Source organism: Osmerus eperlanus, chromosome 5, assembly GCF_963692335.1.
Source record: "Osmerus eperlanus chromosome 5, fOsmEpe2.1, whole genome shotgun sequence".
NCBI classification, from domain to species: Eukaryota; Metazoa; Chordata; class Actinopteri; order Osmeriformes; family Osmeridae; genus Osmerus; species Osmerus eperlanus.
In genome coordinates, this window is record NC_085022.1 from 20,607,700 (window position 1) to 20,629,397 (window position 21,698).

The 21,698-nt window shown below is 47.4% G+C and overlaps 1 protein-coding gene across 2 annotated transcripts in view; it reads left to right on the forward strand.

Moving 5' to 3' along the window:
• pde3a (phosphodiesterase 3A, cGMP-inhibited) overlaps window positions 1–17,352 on the forward strand; it is a 61,447-nt gene extending 44,095 nt beyond the window's left edge. For both annotated transcript variants that reach the window (XM_062462556.1, XM_062462557.1), the window contains 10 exons: window positions 7,975–8,048; window positions 8,432–8,580; window positions 9,426–9,563; window positions 9,674–9,785; window positions 10,019–10,129; window positions 10,945–11,144; window positions 11,864–12,067; window positions 12,986–13,147; window positions 16,179–16,458; window positions 16,597–17,352. In XM_062462556.1, coding sequence (XP_062318540.1) covers window positions 7,975–8,048; window positions 8,432–8,580; window positions 9,426–9,563; window positions 9,674–9,785; window positions 10,019–10,129; window positions 10,945–11,144; window positions 11,864–12,067; window positions 12,986–13,147; window positions 16,179–16,458; window positions 16,597–16,898 — 1,732 coding nt within the window. In that variant the 3' untranslated portion in view covers window positions 16,899–17,352. The remainder of the gene's footprint in view (window positions 1–7,974; window positions 8,049–8,431; window positions 8,581–9,425; window positions 9,564–9,673; window positions 9,786–10,018; window positions 10,130–10,944; window positions 11,145–11,863; window positions 12,068–12,985; window positions 13,148–16,178; window positions 16,459–16,596) is intronic.
• The last annotated feature ends 4,346 nt before the right edge of the window (window positions 17,353–21,698 follow it).

Below are 21,698 nucleotides of genomic sequence, written 5' to 3' on the forward strand. Positions count from 1 at the left end.
AGGTGGGGGGGGCCTTCTTCTTACACCCCCCCCCCCCTCCCATCATCTCTCTTCCCCACCACACGTTCATGACACGGACACGAAACTCCTCTCTGACGAAGGCTCGCGTTTGTCAGTAAATACAGATGCTGGCTGGCATGCCGAGGGCCGCTGTGGTGGATCGCATGCACCAGGCACGTCAGAGCCGAGATGCCTGTGGTGCGGGGAGGGGAGGGGAGGGGAGGGGAGGGGAGGGGAGGGGAGGGGCAGGACTGGACGAGTGTCAGAGTTGCTGACGTTAACGTGACTCTGTTTTTATTTGCAAGTGTAGCTTTATAAAAGTCTGTTGAAATGTGCCCCGAGGCCCCCGGGTTTAATTATTGATTGTTTAGAATAACAGAAAGCCTTCTCAGCCATTGTGTGGCATAAAAAAACGCACTACGTTGTTGTACGGTAGATGGGGGTGTTAGGGGGGGTGTGTGCATTTGTGTGGGCTTGTGTGTATGTTTGTGCGTGTTTGCGCGTGTGTGCATGTGTGCCTACGTACCTGTGTGTGTGTGTGTGTGTGCGCCCACATACCTGTGTGTGTGTGTGTGTGTGTGTGTGCGAACGTGGGCAGACGCAAGCACACTTCAGGCATATTTGTGTATGCATGAAGCACTCACTGCTCACCTTTTAGGAAGTGCAGCACCCTGCAGAATCTCATCGCACAGGTGAGAGGAAAGGCCGCCTGGTAAAAGCACTTAAGGAGCTCCTGCCCGTCTGTCATCCAGCCGGTGGATCCTCCAAAGTGCTCACCTGCTCTTCACTGTTTGTGGGCAGCAGGCTTTCTGGTAAAACTCCTACCACTGGAGCTAATGGAGCTGGCTGAGGTAGCGTCCACACAACGTTAGAGTGCACACAAAAGCCCTAATGGGTTAGCCACAACACACGCCGGCGCTGGGAGCCACGAGGCTCCGCTCACTGTGGCAACCGCCGCCGTGCTCGCTCTGCGTTTGAGAGACGCTTTGAGGTATTTTCGTCCATTTCCTCTTTGTTTTGCGAGTGTGCTTCTGTACAGACGAACTGTCGGGCTTTCCCTGTCGTGTTTGGTTGTGTTTGCACAGGCCGTGGTGATGTCATAACACGCTCAGTCAGTGTGAGCACACGGCGCATGTTCATTACACAGACCGCCCGTCGCCAGGTGGCCGTCGCCAGGGGGCCCGGCGCCACGCGCGGACGACGTCTGACTCGCATGTGGCGGCGCGACGGTAAACAAACACCTGGGCCTCTTCCCTGTTGTGTGGGAGGGAGGGAGCGGCGTGTCTCGACAGGAGGACTAACAGGGATCTCCAAACACTGGCTTGGTGGGTCCGGGGAGGGGGGACATGGGGGGGGGGGCGAGGGGGGACGTGGGGGGGGGGGGGGGGACGTGGGGGAACAGGGGGGGGGAGGGGGGACGTGGGGGAACATGGGGGGGGGAGGGGGGACGTGGGGGGGGGGGGGGACGTGGGGGAACATGGGGGGGGGGGGGGGAACATGGGGGGGGGGGGGGGGACGTGGGGGGGGGGGGGGACGTGGGGGAACATGGGGGGGGGGGGACGTGGGGGAACATGGGGGGGGGAGGGGGGACGTGGGGGGGGGGGGGACGTGGGGAAATGTCCTTCTGGGGAGCAGCACTGTCCTGCGGAGCCTGGAACCACTCTCTCACTCCCTGGTCCTAAAGTGATCACCGCTCTGTCACATCCTCCCTCTGAGCAGATAACCACAGTGACACACCCTCATGCTAACCTGATAACCACTGTGACACATCCTTAATACCAGACTGATAACCACAGTGACACACCCTCATGCTAACCTGATAACCACTGTGACACATCCTTAATACCAGACTGATAACCACTGTGACACACACTCATGCTAGACTGATAACCACTGTGACACACACTCATGCTAGACTGATAACCACTGTGACACACACTCATGCTAGACTGATAACCACTGTGACACACACTCATGCTAGACTGATAACCACTGTGACACATCCTTAATACCAGACTGATAACCACTGTGACACACACTCATGCTAGACTGATAACCACAGTGACACACCCTCATGCTAACCTGATAACCACTGTGACACATCCTTAATACCAGACTGATAACCACTGTGACACACACTCATGCTAGACTGATAACCACTGTGACACACACTCATGCTAGACTGATAACCACTGTGACACACACTCATGCTAGACTGATAACCACTGTGACACACACTCATGCTAGACTGATAACCACTGTGACACATCCTTAATACCAGACTGATAACCACTGTGACACACACTCATGCTAGACTGATAACCACAGTGACACACCCTCATGCTAACCTGATAACCACTGTGACACATCCTTAATACCAGACTGATAACCACTGTGACACACACTCATGCTAGACTGATAACCACTGTGACACACACTCATGCTAGACTGATAACCACTGTGACACACACTCATGCTAGACTGATAACCACTGTGACACACACTCATGCTAGACTGATAACCACTGTGACACACACTCATGCTAGACTGATAACCACTGTGACACACACTCATGCTAGACTGATAACCACTGTGACACACACTCATGCTAGACTGATAACCACAGTGACACACCCTCATGCTAACCTGATAACCACTGTGACACATCCTTAATACCAGACTGATAACCACTGTGACACACACTCATGCTAGACTGATAACCACTGTGACACACACTCATGCTAGACTGATAACCACTGTGACACACACTCATGCTAGACTGATAACCACTGTGACACACACTCATGCTAGACTGATAACCACTGTGACACACACTCATGCTAGACTGATAACCACAGTGACACACCCTCATGCTAACCTGATAACCACTGTGACACATCCTTAATACCAGACTGATAACCACTGTGACACACACTCATGCTAGACTGATAACCACTGTGACACACACTCATGCTAGACTGATAACCACTGTGACACACACTCATGCTAGACTGATAACCACTGTGACACACACTCATGCTAGACTGATAACCACAGTGACACACCCTCATGCTAACCTGATAACCACTGTGACACATCCTTAATACCAGACTGATAACCACTGTGACACATCCTCATGCTAGACTGATAACCACTGTGACACACCCTCATGCTAGACTGATAACCACTGTGACACACACTCATGCTAGACTGATAACCACTGTGACACACACTCATGCTAGACTGATAACCACTGTGACACACACTCATGCTAGACTGATAACCACTGTGACACACACTCATGCTAGACTGATAACCACTGTGACACACACTCATGCTAGACTGATAACCACAGTGACACACCCTCATGCTAACCTGATAACCACTGTGACACATCCTTAATACCAGACTGATAACCACTGTGACACATCCTCATGCTAGACTGATAACCACTGTGACACACCCTCATGCTAGACTGATAACCACTGTGACACACCCTCATGCTAGACTGATAACCACTGTGACACACACTCATGCTAGACTGATAACCACTGTGACACACACTCATGCTAGACTGATAACCACTGTGACACACACTCATGCTAGACTGATAACCACTGTGACACACACTCATGCTAGACTGATAACCACTGTGACACACACTCATGCTAGACTGATAACCACTGTGACACACACTCATGCTAGACTGATAACCACTGTGACACATCCTCTTGCTAGACTGATAACCGCTGTGACACACACTCATGCTAGACTGATAACCACTGTGACACGTCCTCATGCTAGACTGATAACCGCTGTGACACACACTCATGCTAGACTGATAACCGTTGTGACACACACTCATGCTAGACTGATAACCACTGTGACACACACTCATGCTAGACTGATAACCACTGTGACACACACTCATGCTAGACTGATAACCGCTGTGACACACACTCATGCTAGACTGATAACCACTGTGTCCCGTCCTCATGCTAGACTGATAACCGCTGTGACACACACTCATGCTAGACTGCTAACCACTGTGACACACACTCATGCTAGACTGATAACCACTGTGACACGTCCTCATGCTGCGCAGATGTCTCTGCTCTGCTAGCCTCCCAGGTTCAGGGGCGCCGAGGCCAGACTTTAGAGAGCGGTTGGGGGGGAAGGGAAGTAACCAACACATGGCTTCCATTGAGCGGCAGTCCGATCTGCAGAATCTTAATTAGGACATTAGGAGTTTTGGATTTTCCATCATGTCAGCTTTTGGTGACGTACAGGAACGCAGGAGGGATGGTGCCAGCTGTGGGCAGGTTATCAGAGCGGTCTGGGGCAGGTTATCAGAGCGGTCTGGGGCAGGTTATCAGAGCGGTCTGGGGCAGGTTATCAGAGCGGTCTGGGGCAGGTCATCAGAGCGGTCTGAGGCAGGTCATCAGAGCTGTCTGGGGCAGGTTATCAGAGCGGTCTGGGGCAGGTTATCAGAGCGGTCTGGGGCAGGTTATCAGAGCGGTCTTGGGCAGGTTATCAGAGCGGTCTCGGGCAGGCTATCAGAGCAGTCTGGGGCAGGTTATCAGAGCGGTCTCGGGCAGGTTATCAGAGCGGTCTCGGGCAGGCTATCAGAGCAGTCTGGGGCAGGTTATCAGAGCGGTCTCGGGCAGGTTATCAGAGCTGTCTCGGGCAGGTTATCAGAGCTGTCTCGGGCAGGTTATCAGAGCTGTCTCGGGCAGGTTGCAGCGGCAACGACCCCCGAGTCCCAGCGTCCCGGGTGCTGTTATCCCCCCACATCTGGGCCCAGCATAGGCCTATTACTGGAAGCAGAATGTAATGGTACCCACTGTTTATCGTGGCATGGGGTTCTGTTCGTTTGGGCTCCCGACCAATGGTAATCTAGCAACCTGCAGAGTGTTTTACAGTTAAACACTAGGGCAAACTACAGCTAAGAACAGGGCAGGGGATGCCAAAAGTTGCTTTACTGCATGCAAAGATAAGCAAAACCGGGGAACTTGTGAGAATTTACGCACAACATAGCAATTTATATTTCCTGTGTGGATAACGGCCCTGATTTAGACGCGTATGACGGGATGCCAGAAAGCTTGTGCGTGAGAGCGTGTGAGTACGAGAGGACTGGGAGTGAGAGCGTGTGAGTACAAGAGGACTGGGAGTGAGAGCGTGTGAGTACGAGAGGACTGGGAGTGAGAGCGTGTGAGTACAAGAGGACTGGGAGTGAGAGCGTGTGAGTACGAGAGGACTGGGAGTGAGAGAAGAACATGTTTCTCTTCCCATTACCCTATCATACGCTTTTAAAGAGATATACACACCTCGTAAACCAACTGTTTCAAACCTGCTTGGTGTGGGGGGAACGTGTACACGGGTGGGTACTGGATGATAATACACAGGAATGCCTCGCCTTCCTTGGGTTGAGGAGAGTTCAAGTCAAGTGTGTGTGTTTTGATCTCCAGCTGAAAGCCCTTGTTCTGACAGAGGCCCTTTGAAACCGAGCTGGTTTTGCTCCTGAACCCACGTCACTGCTGGCTCAGGTTTCCCCCCTCCACTCTTTCTACTGAGTGGGCAGAACAGCCCACCATCCAGTTCTTCAACTTTCACTAAAAGCAAAAAAGCTAAAAGCGTGTGCCCCTCCCCCCCTCCCCCCCCCCCCCCCCTCCATGACAATAATGTACGTACTGTTCCCCCGGCCAGACTATCAAACTTATTTTATATTCCACACCTGCTAAGCATTACACATGCTGCCCTGACTGGGCCACGCTAACACAACACAACGCTCTTTGTTGAAGGACCCACGATTCATTAAGGGCTTGAGGTGGGTGCGGTTCCAAACGGCACAAGAACCAATTGATCCCAACGAGATAGACACACTGCAGTCCTTTGTGCCGTCTGTGACACCACGCTTGAACAGCGGGCGTTTCCTGCACTGGCTAGCAGGTTCTACTACATTTGGGATGAGGTATTTTAATTGGAACCATCTACGGGCCTAACGGTTCTGGAGGAGAACATGAGATGGCTGAGGTTGAGAACAGCTGGGCAGACTGCTGTCAGCTGATGCTCTCAAGATAACTTTTATTAGCTGAATACTTTTTTCCGTGAACGATGGGAGCTTTTGGAGCAGGTGTGTTCAGTGCTGTTCTGAAGCTGAGCAAGTAAACAGAAAGTAATAAGATGACATGCTGGATGATGTATGGATGTATTGACGAGCATACTGACAGGTGCCAACAACTCCTTGGCCGTCGACTTCCATTTGCAGAACAACGGTTGAATTAGCGCAGTGATGGTCTGTCGAAACTCAGTCGTAGCGTTAATATGGAAGGAGAAGGATTCCAGACCCGTTTCAGACATGTTTAATTAGTCCATTAAAGTTGTTGAATGCAACAGAATGGTTCTGGTTTATTCTGTTGTTGTTTATGTTGAAAAGCCTCTGCGTCTGTGTTAATAAGCGCGTTCGTAAAGCGTCTTAATGAATCATTTTCCTCTGGCATCTTTGTAGGATCTGTTTACTGCGTGGACAGCCCAGTAAGACACCTATAAAGAGCATTTGACAACCTCTGCCAACGAGACAAACATCAAACATAGATGCTGTGAAATGTATTATTCTCAATGACTTGCTAGAGACTATAGACTGCAAACAAATGCTTGCGCTCTGTTTTCAAGGGTCTGCGCGTATGTTGATTGCGTGCGTTTCAACGTGCATTTCTGAAAGTTTTCCTGTTCATATTGGTGTGGAGACAGAGAGAGACAGAGAGAGAGACAGAGAGAGAGACAGAGAGAGAGACAGAGAGAGAGACAGAGAGAGAGACAGAGAGAGAGACAGAGAGAGACAGAGAGACAGAGAGAGAGAGACAGAGAGACAGACAGAGACATACAGAGAGACAGAGAGAGAGAGAGAGAGAGAGAGAGAGAGAGAGACAGACAGAGACAGACAGAGAGACAGAGAGACAGACAGAGAGACAGAGAGAGACAGAGAGAGACAGAGAGAGACAGAGAGAGACAGAGAGAGACAGAGAGAGACAGAGAGAGACAGAGAGAGAGAGACAGACAGAGACAGACAGACATAGAGACAGAGAGACAGAGAGACAGAGAGACAGAGAGACAGAGACAGAGAGAGAGAGAGAGACAGACAGAGAGACAGAGAGACAGAGAGACAGAGGGCATCTAGTGATGCTGGGAGGAGGGTGATGAAGGAGATTTCAGTGCGTGATGAAACATTTGGTAAACCATGTCCCTGTGGCTCAAAGTGCCTCTCATCTTCCTCTAAAGTCCTGCTTACGTGACTTGGGAATAGGTTTTGATCTGGGGCTGCCACATCTTCCTCCAGCCGAAGGAGAGGTTTCTTGCTGGGGGTACACTTTGATGCATCCCACTGCATCTGACACCCAGAGTGTCAGATGCAGTGGGAGTTTCTCCATTATTTTCCACTTCGAAGAGAAACTATTAGCGAAGTACTCTACTACCGTAAAGAATGAATTCAACAGCATTTGCCCACGATAATGGATCGTTCTGAGGTTTCATTTTTCACAACAAAACTACAGTTGTCTTTTCTATATATTAGATATATTTGGTATTCCAAACAATAGCATTTGTAAATGTGCATGCATGTCCCTACAGTCCATACCTTATGTTTCATCACAGCTATTTTCATATATTTATTAAATCCAAATGGCATGTAGGTCAAGGAGTGCTGAGCAGAAAACCTTGAGTCAGACTGTTAGCCTTGTTGCTTCATGCTATTAAATGATGCATTGTGAGAAATGAGCTCCAGATGGTTGTAGTACATGAGTGAAAACATTTTGGTTTTTTTAAACCTTTGATTCTGTAAGTGGCTACTGTAAGTTGTAACTTTTGGGAATATTTTAACATGCACAACCTTGTCTTTAACAGATAAACATTTCTGAATGAAATATTTACAGAGTGCAGATGAGGGTCACGATGTGAGATTTCTTGTTGTCCCCCCAGCTGTGGCAGACCTTACATCAAGCTCACCCATGGAGAAGGATCCATAGACAAAGGGGACAGGATTCACCGGACAGGTAAACTTTCATACGCTGCTCACTTATACTATATACTAGGGGTGGGAATCTTTTGGTACCTCACGATTTGAATCAATTATTGGGGTCACAAATCGATTAAAAATCGGCTATTTTTAATCCCCAATGCTTTTTTTTTTTTTACATTTGTGAATCGATGTGATTCGCTAAAAGACTGAAACGTGAATCGATTTTCCCCCCCCACCCCTACTGTATACCGTTACTACATCCTTTTCAACCTTACTTCATCCAGCTATGTTAGAACGTGTGTGGTGGTGGTGGTGGGGGAGGGATGGGGGTGGAGGGGGTGGAGCAGGAACATGTGTGTGAATATCAATCTCCATCTTAACATCCTGCCCCCCCCAACCTCCCTCTCCGCCCGGCAGAGGACCAGGTGACGGCGTCGTCCGACTATGACAGCACCCACGAGGCCAACAACAGTGACAGCAGTGACGTAGCGCAGACGGAGGAATACGCGGAGGGAGGCAAAGCCCCCGGGCAGGGGGTCCTCCTGCATCCCATGATGCCCCCTGAGGTGAGGAGAGGGTGGGGGTGAGGAGAGGGTGAAGGTGAGGAGAGGGTGGAGGTACCTCCACCCCCGTCTCTCATCCCTGCACGTCTCACAAGGTCCTCACTGATCTCTGCGTTCTGATGACAGCCCTGCACGTCACATTTGCTGCCGACACACAGATTGCAGAGATGAAGAACACGTCCAAATGAATTCTCTCTCACTAGATAGCTCCATGTCTGACACCTCGCCCAGCTCTGTCTCTCTCTCGCTGTCTGTTTTGTATCTCTTTTAAAATCTCAATTTTTCTCTCTCTATCTTATATCTCTCTTTGTTTAGTGTATTGCTTAGGTTTATAATGCTAGTGTGTATGTGTTGTTTACAATGCTAGTGTATGTGTGTGTGTTTGTTGTTTACAATGCTAGTGTGTGTTGTTAACAATGCTAGTGTGTGTTGTTTACAATGCTAGTGTATGTGTGTGTGTTTGTTGTTTACAATGCTAGTGTGTGTTGTTAACAATGCTAGTGTGTGTTGTTTACAATGCTAGAGTGTGTGTGTGTGTGTGTGTGCGTGTGTGCGTGCGTGCGTGTGTGTGTATGTTTGTTGTTTAGAATCTGAATCTGAATTGTTTTTTATTGCCATGTAAGTTAACACAAACACAGAATTTACTGAAGAAAAAAAAAGCAGAATGTATAAATTTACAATGCTAGTGTGTGTTGTTTACAATGCTAGTGTGTGTTGTTTACAATGCTAGTGTGTGTTGTTTACAATGCTAGAGTGTGTTGTTTACAATGCTAGTGTGTGTTGTTTACAATGCTAGTGTGTGTTGTTTACAATGCTAGTGGGTTTGTGTGTGTGTGTTGTGTTCTCAGGATCAGCCCCTGCTGGCCCCAGAGCCGTTGGTAATGGAGGACCTGGAGCCGATGATGACTCAGCTCAACAACTGGAACTTTCCCATCTTCAGCCTGATGGAGAAGACCAATGGGAAGTGTGGCCGCATCCTCAGCCAGGTGAGACCAGCCAATCCAACAGAGGCTGCAGCCAGCCCATTGGCTACACAGTATGTCAGTCAAAGCATTGTGATAATCGGATGGGTAACTGGAGCTTGTTGGCTTGTCAGGTTTCTTACAGGCTCTTTGAAGACACAGGTCTGTTTGAGACCTTCAAGATCCCTGTCCAAGAATTCATGAACTACTTCCATGCCCTTGAGAACGGCTATAGAGATATTCCATGTAAGAACCATGTTTCAGCTACTTTACTCCCTCATGAATGATACAAATGCCCCCATTCTGAAATTCACATTCAAGTTCAGTTAAATTTCATATTAACATATCTCCACTAGAGGGAGAAGTGTGACTAGATTTCCCCTCGTCTTCACTGACTCCTCACATCTCAGTGCACAGTAAACGCATGCAAGGCACAACAGTGCCCCCTAGAGGCTGTGCCCTTACGTTGTCTCTCTCAGACCACAACAGGATCCATGCCACAGACGTTCTCCATGCTGTGTGGTACCTCACCACCCAACCTGTGCCAGGCCTGCCCAGCCTCATCAATGACCATGGCTCCAGCGACTCAGGTGTGTGTGTGTGTGTGTGTGCGTGCGTGTGCGCTTCACTAATTACAATATGGCAGCTAGGATTTCAATAGAGCCGCCGTTATCTGCAAACGCAAAGATTAAATAAATGGGTCAGCATGAATAGATTTGTTAAAGATCGTCACTGAACAGAGTTCGTCGGCCGCAAACCTACATGTCAGTCTCAGTCCATCCAAGGCGGGCAGAGGTGTCAGTGAAGGTCGACAGTCCGAGCTGTTCAGATGTGACAGGGGCCAACTGTACAGCCGCAACACTGCAGCACCACCATGATGAGTTCTTCAGGAAATTTCCGCCAGATTAGAATATCCCCCCGTAACTCATATTTCTTTCTTAACCTCATTCTTTATGCCATTGCAGCCCCTCTCTTTGATCCTGCATAAGTGGATTTGGTGGTTCAAGGTTTAGTGGTGGTGGAGGGTGAGGGGGGGGGGGGGGGGGGGTCGGGGCCCGGGGCCCTCTGGCTAGTTCTGAATGTGTTCACACCCACTCCTCACCCACTCTCCCCCCTCCCACCCCTCTGCCTCACCCCCCCCCCCACCCTTCTGCCTCACAACCCACCCCACCCACCCTTCTGCCTCACTCCCCACCCCCTCCCATCCTTCTGCCTCACTCCCCACCCCACCCACCCTTCTGCCTCACCCCCCCCACCCACCCTTCTGCCTCACTCCCCACCCCCTCCCACCCTTCTGCCTCACCCCCCCCACCCACCCTTCTGCCTCACTCCCCACCCCCTCCCACCCTTCTGCCTCACTCCCCACCCCCCCTCCTACCCTTCTGCCTCACTCCCCCCTCCCTAGACTCCGACAGTGGCATCACACACAGTCACATGGGCTTCCTGGTGTCGAAGACGTACAGCGTGTCGGAGGACGGCTACGGTTGCCTGTCGGGCCTCATCCCCGCGCTGGAGCTCATGGCGCTGTACGTGGCGGCCGCCATGCACGACTACGACCACCCCGGCAGGACCAACGCCTTCCTGGTGGCAACCAGCGCACCACAGGTAGGGGAGCCTCTAACACAGAAACACACACACACACTGACACAGAGAAACACACATGTGCAGGTAGAGTAAACACACACACACACTCGGACACACAAACACGCTGCTTAAGACCCTCACATCAGTGGCAGTGCCCTGCAGGTGAACCTCTATAATCAGCTTGACAGATGACGTGAAGCTGTTGTCCTCGGGATAATCTTAAACCCATTCTGATTACAGCAAACTATTTGTTTTCCTGATAGAATTACAGTTTGTCCACAGTTCCTTCACAGCGTTGTTGCGCACGCAAAATCGCTGTGCACGTAATACACAGTCACTCTGCTGTACCACTCTATCAAGGTCTGATTTCCATTAGAGAAGAAATCAATTTTGTAATCCATCCACCTGATGTAATCTTGTTGTTTGCCTCCCCCCGGCCTCTCTCTCCCTCTCTCTCCCTCTCTCTCTCTCTCTCTCTCTCTCTCTCTCTCTCTCTCTCTCTCTCTCTCTCTCTCTCTCTCTCCCTCTCTCTACCTCTCTCTCCCTCTCTTCCTCTCTCTCCCTCTCTCTTCCTCTCTCTCCCTCTCTTCCTCTCTCTCCCTCTCTCTCCGTCTCTCTCCCTCTCTCTCCGTCTCTCTCCCTCTCTCTTCCTCTCTCTTCCTCTCTCTTCCTTTCTCTCGCTCTCTCTTCCTCTCTCTTCCTCTCTCTCCCTGTCTCTTCCCCTCCCTACTTTTCTGCAGGCTGTTTTGTATAACGACCGCTCAGTTCTGGAGAACCACCACGCCGCTTCTGCCTGGAACCTCTTCATGTCCCGTCCTGAGTTTAACTTCCTGGTCAACCTGGACCACGTGGAGTTCAAACGCTTCCGCTTCCTGGTCATCGAGGCCATCCTGGCCACCGACCTGAAGAAGCACTTTGACTTCTTGGCTGAGTTCAATGCCAAGGTAGAGTTGAACCATCCCAGTGTGAGGCCTGGTTTTCCCAGCCTATTGCAAGTCTTGTTTAGGCCTGTGATGCTGAGGTAGTGGTATATGGTGTTTGTTTCAATTATTGACAGTCTCATTTTAGACTGTAGAATGGCTTTAAATGAAATTACATGTGACATAAATCCTTGAAAAATTGACAAATCCTCTATCGAATGGAGTGTTTTGTGGTGGAAGCCGGACACGTTGTGATTTTTCCCCCCACTGCCAAGGTTTATAGCCTTGCGTTCTACCATTCAGTGTGGCAATTACTGGACTTGCCCTCTAGCTAACAACATTGTTCCTCACATGCTGTTTGGTGCTACTGTGCTCTCCACTTTCACCTTGCTCGCTTTTCCTAGAAGCAAATTAGCTTTCTCTGAAAAGCCCATTGAATTAGTTCTTGAGCCTCGCTGTCAGCCTGGTTATTAGAATAGATTTTTATGGCTGTAAGATTTCGCACACTGTCCTGCACCGCAAATCCTTAATCTTACCCAGAAACAGCAAATTCATTCATAAATGTTTGGGAAAGGAGTTAATTTGAATGGTGGAGGGGGGGGGGGGCGGGGGTTAAAATTATGCAAGCAATTGAGGTCATTATTTCTGAGCTACAGAGTGAGTGTAGATCAGAATGCAGTGCAGCAGAATGAGTCATGGAGCTTTCTATATTTTGATGGCTCTGTCCGGAGGATCTGCAGTTGCCGGATTAGTAAGGAGACATTCTACGTAGACAGATGCTATGTTGGGTTGCATGTCAATGCTTTGCCAAGCATTAAATCTTCAAGCATTGTTTAGGATGGCACAGCAGTCAGTTTACTCAGAAGTCACATGCACAAGCACGACAACATGATGACGATGTAGCAGACAACAGTCTATATGATGATGTATTTTCCACCCTAGGTCGGGGAAGACCCAGCTACAGGCATCGATTGGTCCAATGAGAACGACAGACTGCTGGTTTGTCAGATGTGCATCAAACTAGCGGACATCAACGGGCCCCTGAAGTGCAAGGACCTCCACCTGCAGTGGACGGAGGGCATCGTCAATGAGTTCTACGAACAGGTGAGACCAGGCTGTTTGAACGGCAGCCACCTGAACCACGTGGCTGCCTCGCTGCCAAAGCTTTGTGAACCAAATGAGAGATAGGAACTTATGCATCTCATTTGTACAAATCCAAGTAGATGGAGTAGTGTTCTGCACACACACACACAGACACTTGCGCACACACACACAGGTTGGAGTAAGGAAACTCCAAAGAAAGTTTCAGATTGTCAGTATATTTGTTTTTAAAGTCACATGAATGGAGAAACAGAGAGATTGTAAGCATTTCTCAAGAGGCTAAAGAGTTGTAGCTACAAGATCAGTGGTGATTAGGGTCAAACGGAGAACAACATTATATAACTAACCACATAGAGACTCAAGCCCCCTGAATCTACCACCTAGTCCCCTGAATCTACCACCTAGTCCCCTGAATCTACAACCTAGTCCCCTGTATCTACCACCTAGTCCCCTGAATCTACCACCTAGTCCCCTGAATCTACCACCTAGTCCCCTGTATCTACCACCTAGTCCCCTGAATCTACCACCTAGTCCCCTGAATCTACCACCTAGTCCCCTGAATCTACCACCTAGTCCCCTGTATCTACCACCTAGTCCCCTGAATCTACCACCTAGTCCCCTGTATCTACCACCTAGTCCCCTGAATCTACCACCTAGTCCCCTGAATCTACCACCTATTCCCCTGAATCTACCACCTAGTCCCCTGAATCTACCACCTAGTCCCCTGTATCTACCACCTAGTCCCCTGTATCTACCACCTAGTCCCCTGAATCTACCACCTAGTCCCCTGAATCTACCACCTAGTCCCCTGAATCTACCACCTAGTCCCCTGTATCTACCACCTAGTCCCCTGAATCTACCACCTAGTCCCCTGAATCTACCACCTAGTCCCCTGTATCTACCACCTAGTCCCCTGTATCTACCACCTAGTCCCCTGAATCTACCACCTAGTCCCCTGTATCTACCACCTAGTCCCCTGAATCTACCACCTAGTATTACCAACTCCTGCCTGCGTCTGACCTCCAGCATTTTTTCATTTTCATTTTCAGTCTTTATTCATTTTTCATTCAATCTAACCTGACATATTGCACCATCCAATTACTCAGCCAGAGATAGCTCTCCGAATGTCACGGTGGCGCGCCAGAGGGCACGTGACGCATCGTATGTTGTATGATCCCCTGATAAGGAATATGCATAAGGTCTGGCGTGAACAATCAGCCTCCCATTATAGACGTCCCCCGTTGGCCTTCCTACATGTGAAATTTCCACCATGTGAGATTTCATTAAAGCGGCATTATCTGGTTGTTCCCTGCGTCCACATGCAGTTTACATGCAGTCTGAGTGTGTGGAGGAGCAGGGCAGGGATTGGTCCCCAATCCCTGTGAACTCAACCAATCAGCAACCACTAGAACACTGGGGCTCAATTTTTCGAGGTTAGATTGTGTGCACTATGTAGAGAAGATCAAGGTCTATTCGTGTTGACGGGAGCATGGTTGTTTTTCTCATCTTTTGACTGCAACTGTCTGTCTGGTATTTGGTGAGCCTTCCTATAACTATTATAAATGTGAATATTATTAAATGTATTGATTATTTGTGCTATAACTGATTACAATTGTAACCAATGCCAAATACAGCACACCATATTGCCTTTCCATGGATACACTTTGTTCATTACCTATACTTAGTCCCTGGCAGCACAGCACAACTTAACCAAAGCACAACCTAGCCCAGACTAGCCTAGCCTTAGCCCCAGCTCCATGCAGCCCAGCCCAGCCAGTCTCTGTTTCAGGAGAGGGATGCTGAGGAGCCTAGCAACAGCAAGGGCTCTTGAATAACAATGTGCCAGTGTGACGCTAGCAGGACACCCAGGAAACTGGCTCTGCCATTCAGGTACGCCGCTGAAACACAGGCAGCCTGAGGGACTGTTAACTTTGGAGGCGCTGTGTGGGCTCTTCCAAAACACACGCACAAACACACTCTTAGAAGGAAAACTCAAACTGCCTCCGCCAAGGACACGCATCATAGTCCACGTGAATGTGAGTTTTCCCGCCTTAGGGGGAACACACTGAAATCGAGTGTAATGTGTGAAACAGGAGTGGTGTGTCATTAATTAAAAAGAGTTTCATGATAAAACACAAACACTAACCGGCTTTGACAGCCATTGAAAAAACACCTTCACCACTAGCCCAGGCCTGTGCGCCCATACCAATTAGCCCTGTGCGGTGGGAGTTACAGGAGAGATGTCTGGCAATGCTGTTTGAACCCTTGTAGTCGTCGTCGTCTCCCCCCCCCCCCTCCCTCAAGACAGAAATCCTATCGAACCCCAGAACCCGTCCTTCCTGTTCACATGTTTCCTTTGTGCCTTGAGGGAGAAGCACCTGCCTGTGTGCTGCTCATGCACACACACACACTATGGAACATGCTCTGACACATGGCAGGCTTGTTGCCGTGACAACGGGGGATCTTGCTGTGGTTGCCATCCGCGTACATCCAGTTCAGACGATGTAGACAAACACGCACGCACACACTCCAACTTCAAAGCAGCGACTCTAAGGGTGCGTGTGTACGATATGTGTGTTTGCACATGTACAGGAAGAGGTGGGTGGTTACATAAGCAACAGTTCATATGAACTTGAACAAGATGTTGCATCAGAATTGTTGCATTGTGCAAATGTACGTTTCGTATTTCTATTCACTTGACTTATTTTCTTTTTTATCCAAGTAGTGCATGGAATGTGTAGGAGGAACAAACCAACGAGACAGTCCACACTGCCAGCATTGTAGTTTTGTGTCCAGAATGTGTACACAAGGCCTTATCACTACACAACAGTGGGACTACAAATGCAATTCCGTCAGGACACTTACTTATTTATTTAACCATTCATCGAAAGTGACACATGCAAATCAGGACGTCAGTCTGGAACAATGACCTTTCTGCCGACATGGTCTCCTGCGCTTGGTCAGCCAGGTGTGTGAACACTGCTCTTGTGTGCTTCACACGTGCCTCTCTCCTCCTGTGTTTCTGCCACCACAGGGGGATGAGGAGTCCAGCCTAGGCCTTCCCATCAGCCCCTTCATGGACCGCTCAGCACCCCAGCTGGCCAAACTCCAGGAGTCCTTCATCACACACATTGTTGGGCCGCTCTGCAACTCCTACGACTCCGCCGCCCTCATACCCGGGCGCTGGGTGGAGCCCAATCCAAAAGGTGTAGAGGCAGACATGGCGGAGAACGAGGTGGAGGAAGAGGAGGAGGAGGAGGAAGAGGAGGAAGACACGGCAGAGGAGGACGCCTCCACCAGCTCTGAAGCTTCGCGTAAGTGGAACTGAAAGAAAAAAAACACAATACACATTTTGTAGATGTTTCAAATCCTGTTTGCTGTCCAGTTGACTGACAGTTGACTGACGCCACGTTGTTTTGTGACTCATCATCTGCTCTTTTGAAACATCCTAGAAAAACCGAGCCCCAAGAAGAGGAGGAAAGCGTTCTGTCAGATCACCCAGCACCTGATGGAGAACCACGAGATGTGGAAGAAAGTGATCGCGGAAGAGGCTCAGAAACAAGGCCAGGGGGCGGAGTCTGCGCGCTTAAACAATGTAGCTGAGCCAATCCTGGCCACCCATGAGGAAGAGGAGGAGCCAGGGAGCAAAGAGGAGCTGGTGGAAGGGGAGGAGCCTGAAGAGGAGGCAGATTGGCCCCTCCCTCCACAGGAAGACTCTGAAACAGCAGAGGAAGTAGAAGGGGACCTGGAGTGAGAAAGCTCATGGGATACGTGGCGTCTCAGAGCCAGAACGTGAATTTATTTTGTTCTTCAGTCCTATAAACAGACTCCTGATTTATTTGTTGCCAGCACATCACTAAGACACAACACTGTAGAAGTTGGGGGGGGAAATTTGTGCCTATAAAAAGAAAACAGGGTGGGGGGGACATTACTTGGGTTTTACACATGAAACCTGAGTAATCGGGTGCAGAGAACCCTCATGGTTCTCTGGAGGAACTTTCCATATTGCAATACAGGATCACACATGTATGTAAAGCGTAAGGGATCACAGAACAATAGACTCATTTACTACTGTCAAGACCGGCTTGAGAACGGCCATCAAAGACACCGGTCCGTTGTGTAAACAAAGACTGTAGAGACTGCTACCAGTTTATATCTTAAGAAATATTTTCTAAATGCAATTATATTTCGACATCACGTTCAAAGTCTAGTTGTGTTCTGTCGTTAGTCTTTCCTCCCCAGTTTTGATATAGGATCTTCTACTGTTTCGCTTTTTCGTCTGTGGATCATCTGTGAACCAGTAAAACTGGAGAGATGACAAATGAAGAATAGGAATATCTTTGTTTTCCACCATCCACAGTGAAGCTGGTCATATGTATATTGCCTGTAAACAATCAGCAGGCCATCAGCTCTCTCCATCTCTGTTTGCCATCACATATGCACGTGTTCGCATTGCCCCCACAATCTTCAGCACTCAGACGACAGACGAAACGGTATTGTCTTCAATCGGACACCACAGTTCTCTCTCGCAAATGGCCAAAAAAGAGAGACTTTTGTATTATGTGTCACCAGGTTTTTTTCCTCTTCATTTTTTGCCTACAAAGGGTATAATTTGTCTCATTAGAGACCTGATTATGTGTTTCCCAACTCTTCCTGAAAGCACAGTAGGCCTATGCCATCTTTAATTTAATTTATAACTTCTATACCATAGCTCTTTCCCATATTTGAGGTTGTTGTGAAAATATCCTAAAAACAGATATAGCTTTATCAATGGTGAACGGGGTCGTTCACAACCGAAACATTATTATGGTGAATGGGTAAGCAACAAGTGCATACCTTCTGCGATAGGTGTCCTTTGACTCCTGCCTGTCACGTTGCTATGGACAGTGCTCTTCGCTCCTCGCGGAGCCTTTCAGGTAGACCAACCGTGACATCATCGGACCCGGCAGGTGATGTGCCGGACTGCAGTCAATGTGACGTGCTCAGCTAATGTGTCACTGTTTATCGCTGTATTGATATGTGGATTTACTAGTAGCCTACGGTTTGGAAGCGATAGCAAAGCATTGCAATCTTTAAGTGAAAACAAAAAGTTAATTTCTTCAACAGGTAGTCTACAAGGAACTTGATAGAATATTGGATGCTAGCATACCATCACACTGTTAGCGTACTAACTATTTTTTGCAATCTCAAGAAAAATTTGATAAATAATTCTTCTGAAATAATTGTTGAATGGGATTAGACGCAGTATTGGCCAGTATACTTGCTGGCCTGGGGCCAGGTTTTAAGAATGATGTAGAGAAGGCTACAGAGGCTTCTAGAATTCTGCACTAGGCGTGAGATGGCATGACTCATGCGAACGTGAATCCTCTCAGTAGTGAGAACAGGGTAACGTGATTAGGCCTACATGAAGTCACATGATATTTCTCCCTCTACTCAATCCTCTATCATGGGATTCTTCCACCCCTGTAACATCTGATAAGCGAATTACATGCTAAAGCGTAGCACATGTGGAAACGGAAACATAGACACACATTTCAGATTTCTGATTTTGATTAGACTTTGTGTGCAGTGCATTGTCTCCTTTACTCTTTCTTGAGGCTCCAAAGGTGGAAATAATTTTGAGGGTACAGAAAAATTCTCCCAGTGTTTACAGTAGCTCACATACTCTACCATCAGGCCACAATGGTGGCAGTTTGATTTAGTAAACCCCCAAGGCAAAGTTCCAAAGACCACACGAGCACACTTAATGATGCCATCAGTAAAGACTCACCAAGCAGGCTATTTCCCATGACACACAACAACAAATGTATGTTTATGTCCATGTTTAGCAATCAGGAGATCCCATTGAGCTTCATAAAGAAGAGGTATCTCTCTCTCTCTCTCTCTCTCTCTCTGTACAACTCTGACATGGAACAGAGTGTCTATTTCACCCAGCAGTTCCTATACAACATGCCAACACACGTTTCAACTTAACTTCTAAATAGATTAATGAACAGAATTTTATGTGCCACTCTAAATAGACCATGCCTCAGGGGCAAGAGGGATTAGAGCACACACATTATTTATATATATATATATATATATATATATGTGTGTGTGTGTGTGTGTGTGTGTGTGTGTGTGTGTTCGTGATGATTGGAACAACCTCAGAACACCTGACTAGAATCAGATCGGATGCACAAGAGTAGATCCAACTTGATGTAAATGTTACTGTCTCATGTCTGTTTTTGTTGTTGCTTTGCTTGGGGTTTGTTTTCTCCCTAAACAACTGTTCTTCAGTTTAAGTTTGTTAAACAGCTTCAAAACAACCTATGTCAGCATCACATTCTCATAGATAAAAGATGCCATTCTGCTGTACAGATTATGCTTTTAAAAGCATATATGTGACTTGAATCTGTGTGAGGACAGTCCAATTGTAATTTTTTAAATTTTCAAAATAGTTTAAAAAGATAAAGATATGTTTTTCGTATATAAACTCAACAGAATATGCTTTTTACATTAGGCTTGTTTGATTGATTCATTTTGTCATTGAACTCAACTAATTCCCCCAGCATTCGTCTGGACATATTTATATCTCCTAATGCATGTTGTGCCACACATGGGTGTATGAAATGCTATCCTGGGTTGTGAATGTTGTGTGTGTGTGTGTGTGTGTGCGTGCGTGCACGCTTAGAGTGTGTGTTTATTCAGAACACTGTGTCAACCTCTATCAGTACTAGATTGTTATATTTAGGTGTTCATTGTTTTGAATGCTTTGCAGTGCTTCCCTCCAAACTGTGATTCTTCTTCAGTTTGGTCAAATGAACCCATGTGTTACATCGTGCTATAATACCAAGGGGAGGAGGGGAAGGGTTAAGTGCTGTACCGCTAAATGTTGCTCCTAGACGCGCGCTCCTCTAATTCCACCCCTGTCATGATGTCTCTCAGGTGGTCATTGTTATTCACCGAGCATGTTCACCAGTCTCTTCTTTGATCTTCACTGTGCATGGCCACCAGATTGGCTGTGCACACTGGCAACTGCTACGAGACGTTAGAAAAGTCAATCTCAGATTAATTTGAGTTCATGTCTGTCCATTACTCATTTTTAGTATCGTGGTTTCTTGATCTCTGAGCTTACTTTGTTTCGAAATTACAGAATTATCCATTCTTACACCCACCATTCAATTAAAAAAAAATGATATTGTACTGTTTGTCTTAATTGCTCCTTATTTGTTTTCCATAGTTCTTGACACGTGTTATCATTTACAATGAGAACCAAACAAGCTTTACAGTTCTGTAAACAAAAAATGAGACTTGTATTTTTATATAGTTGACACATGATTAAATAATTAATTGTTTTCTTCTCACTAGTACCTTGCACTTACCACATGTAGCAATATTTACACAAGGAAGACTACGTCAGAATACACAGTATTTGTTAAGTACAATTATTCATTTTCCTTGCCGGTTGACGCTCCATTTTGTACAATATATATGCTGTACAGTAAAGAAATATTAAAACTACAAAAACTCTTTTAGATATACATTATTTATTTTTACCATTTTGTAATTTAGACACTATACTGTAGCTACTATATTGCCAGAAATTACTGGAAGTGCCTATTGGTATTATGTATACAGTGAATATGTTTTGAGATCAGTAGAAGTTGTCACAAACTGAAAAATTTGGATGTTGTGTAATGTGAATACATTGAATTACAAGACTTTGATTTCTGTGGTACCAAAGTCTCTGTGTGTTTGTTCATCCAACTTAATTATATTTTCATGAATAAGTGTGACGTGAGTGTAAATTAATGTAAATGTGTCAAATGCTAGTTCTGCAAGCTCAACAGACATTCAAAACATCTCGCTTTGCCATGGCAACAACGCACTGTAGATGTTGTTGAATCCTACTGCCATAACCCCCCCCCCCCCCCCCAAAAAAAAAACGTAATCTCAGCACGTGCTCTAGAGTACAGTGAACAGTGTATTCAGACTGAATACCGTGAAAAGAGATGTATTGTTCTTTTGAAAGTGAGGCTTAGCTTCCTTATTTATCGTGTTTTCCTGAAAGGGCCATTGTATAATGCCAAAGTGATCATTTAGCTAAACAGGGAATTTTGCATTGTCTACTAAAAGTTAGTTTTATTACAGGAACGTGGACATCAACAAACCTCGATGCCCAGATTAGCCCAGAAGATCTGTGACTTCTAATGGGCCACCAGAGATCCGGTGTTCTCAACACAACCCAGGATTAATCTGCATTCACAGCATTCTTCCTGCCATCTCACATCCTCTTGAGTCTCCAGAATACTTTTATTCTCATTTAGGTCATAACATCCCCTCCCTTCCCACAAAGAGATCATTTTCATCTCTTGTTCATTACTTATGTGAGAAAATCGGAAAAATAAAATCAGACATGTTAATCTTGTGTGGAATGAGAGTGAAGTCCCCCATCTGTTTCTCTGGCCTAATACTTTGCCTCAGGACTTAGCCTGGTCAGTGGATCACAAGTCTCCAGTTCATCAGCTGATATGTGCTGACTAGAAGTATCAGGGCGTACCTAAACTCCACA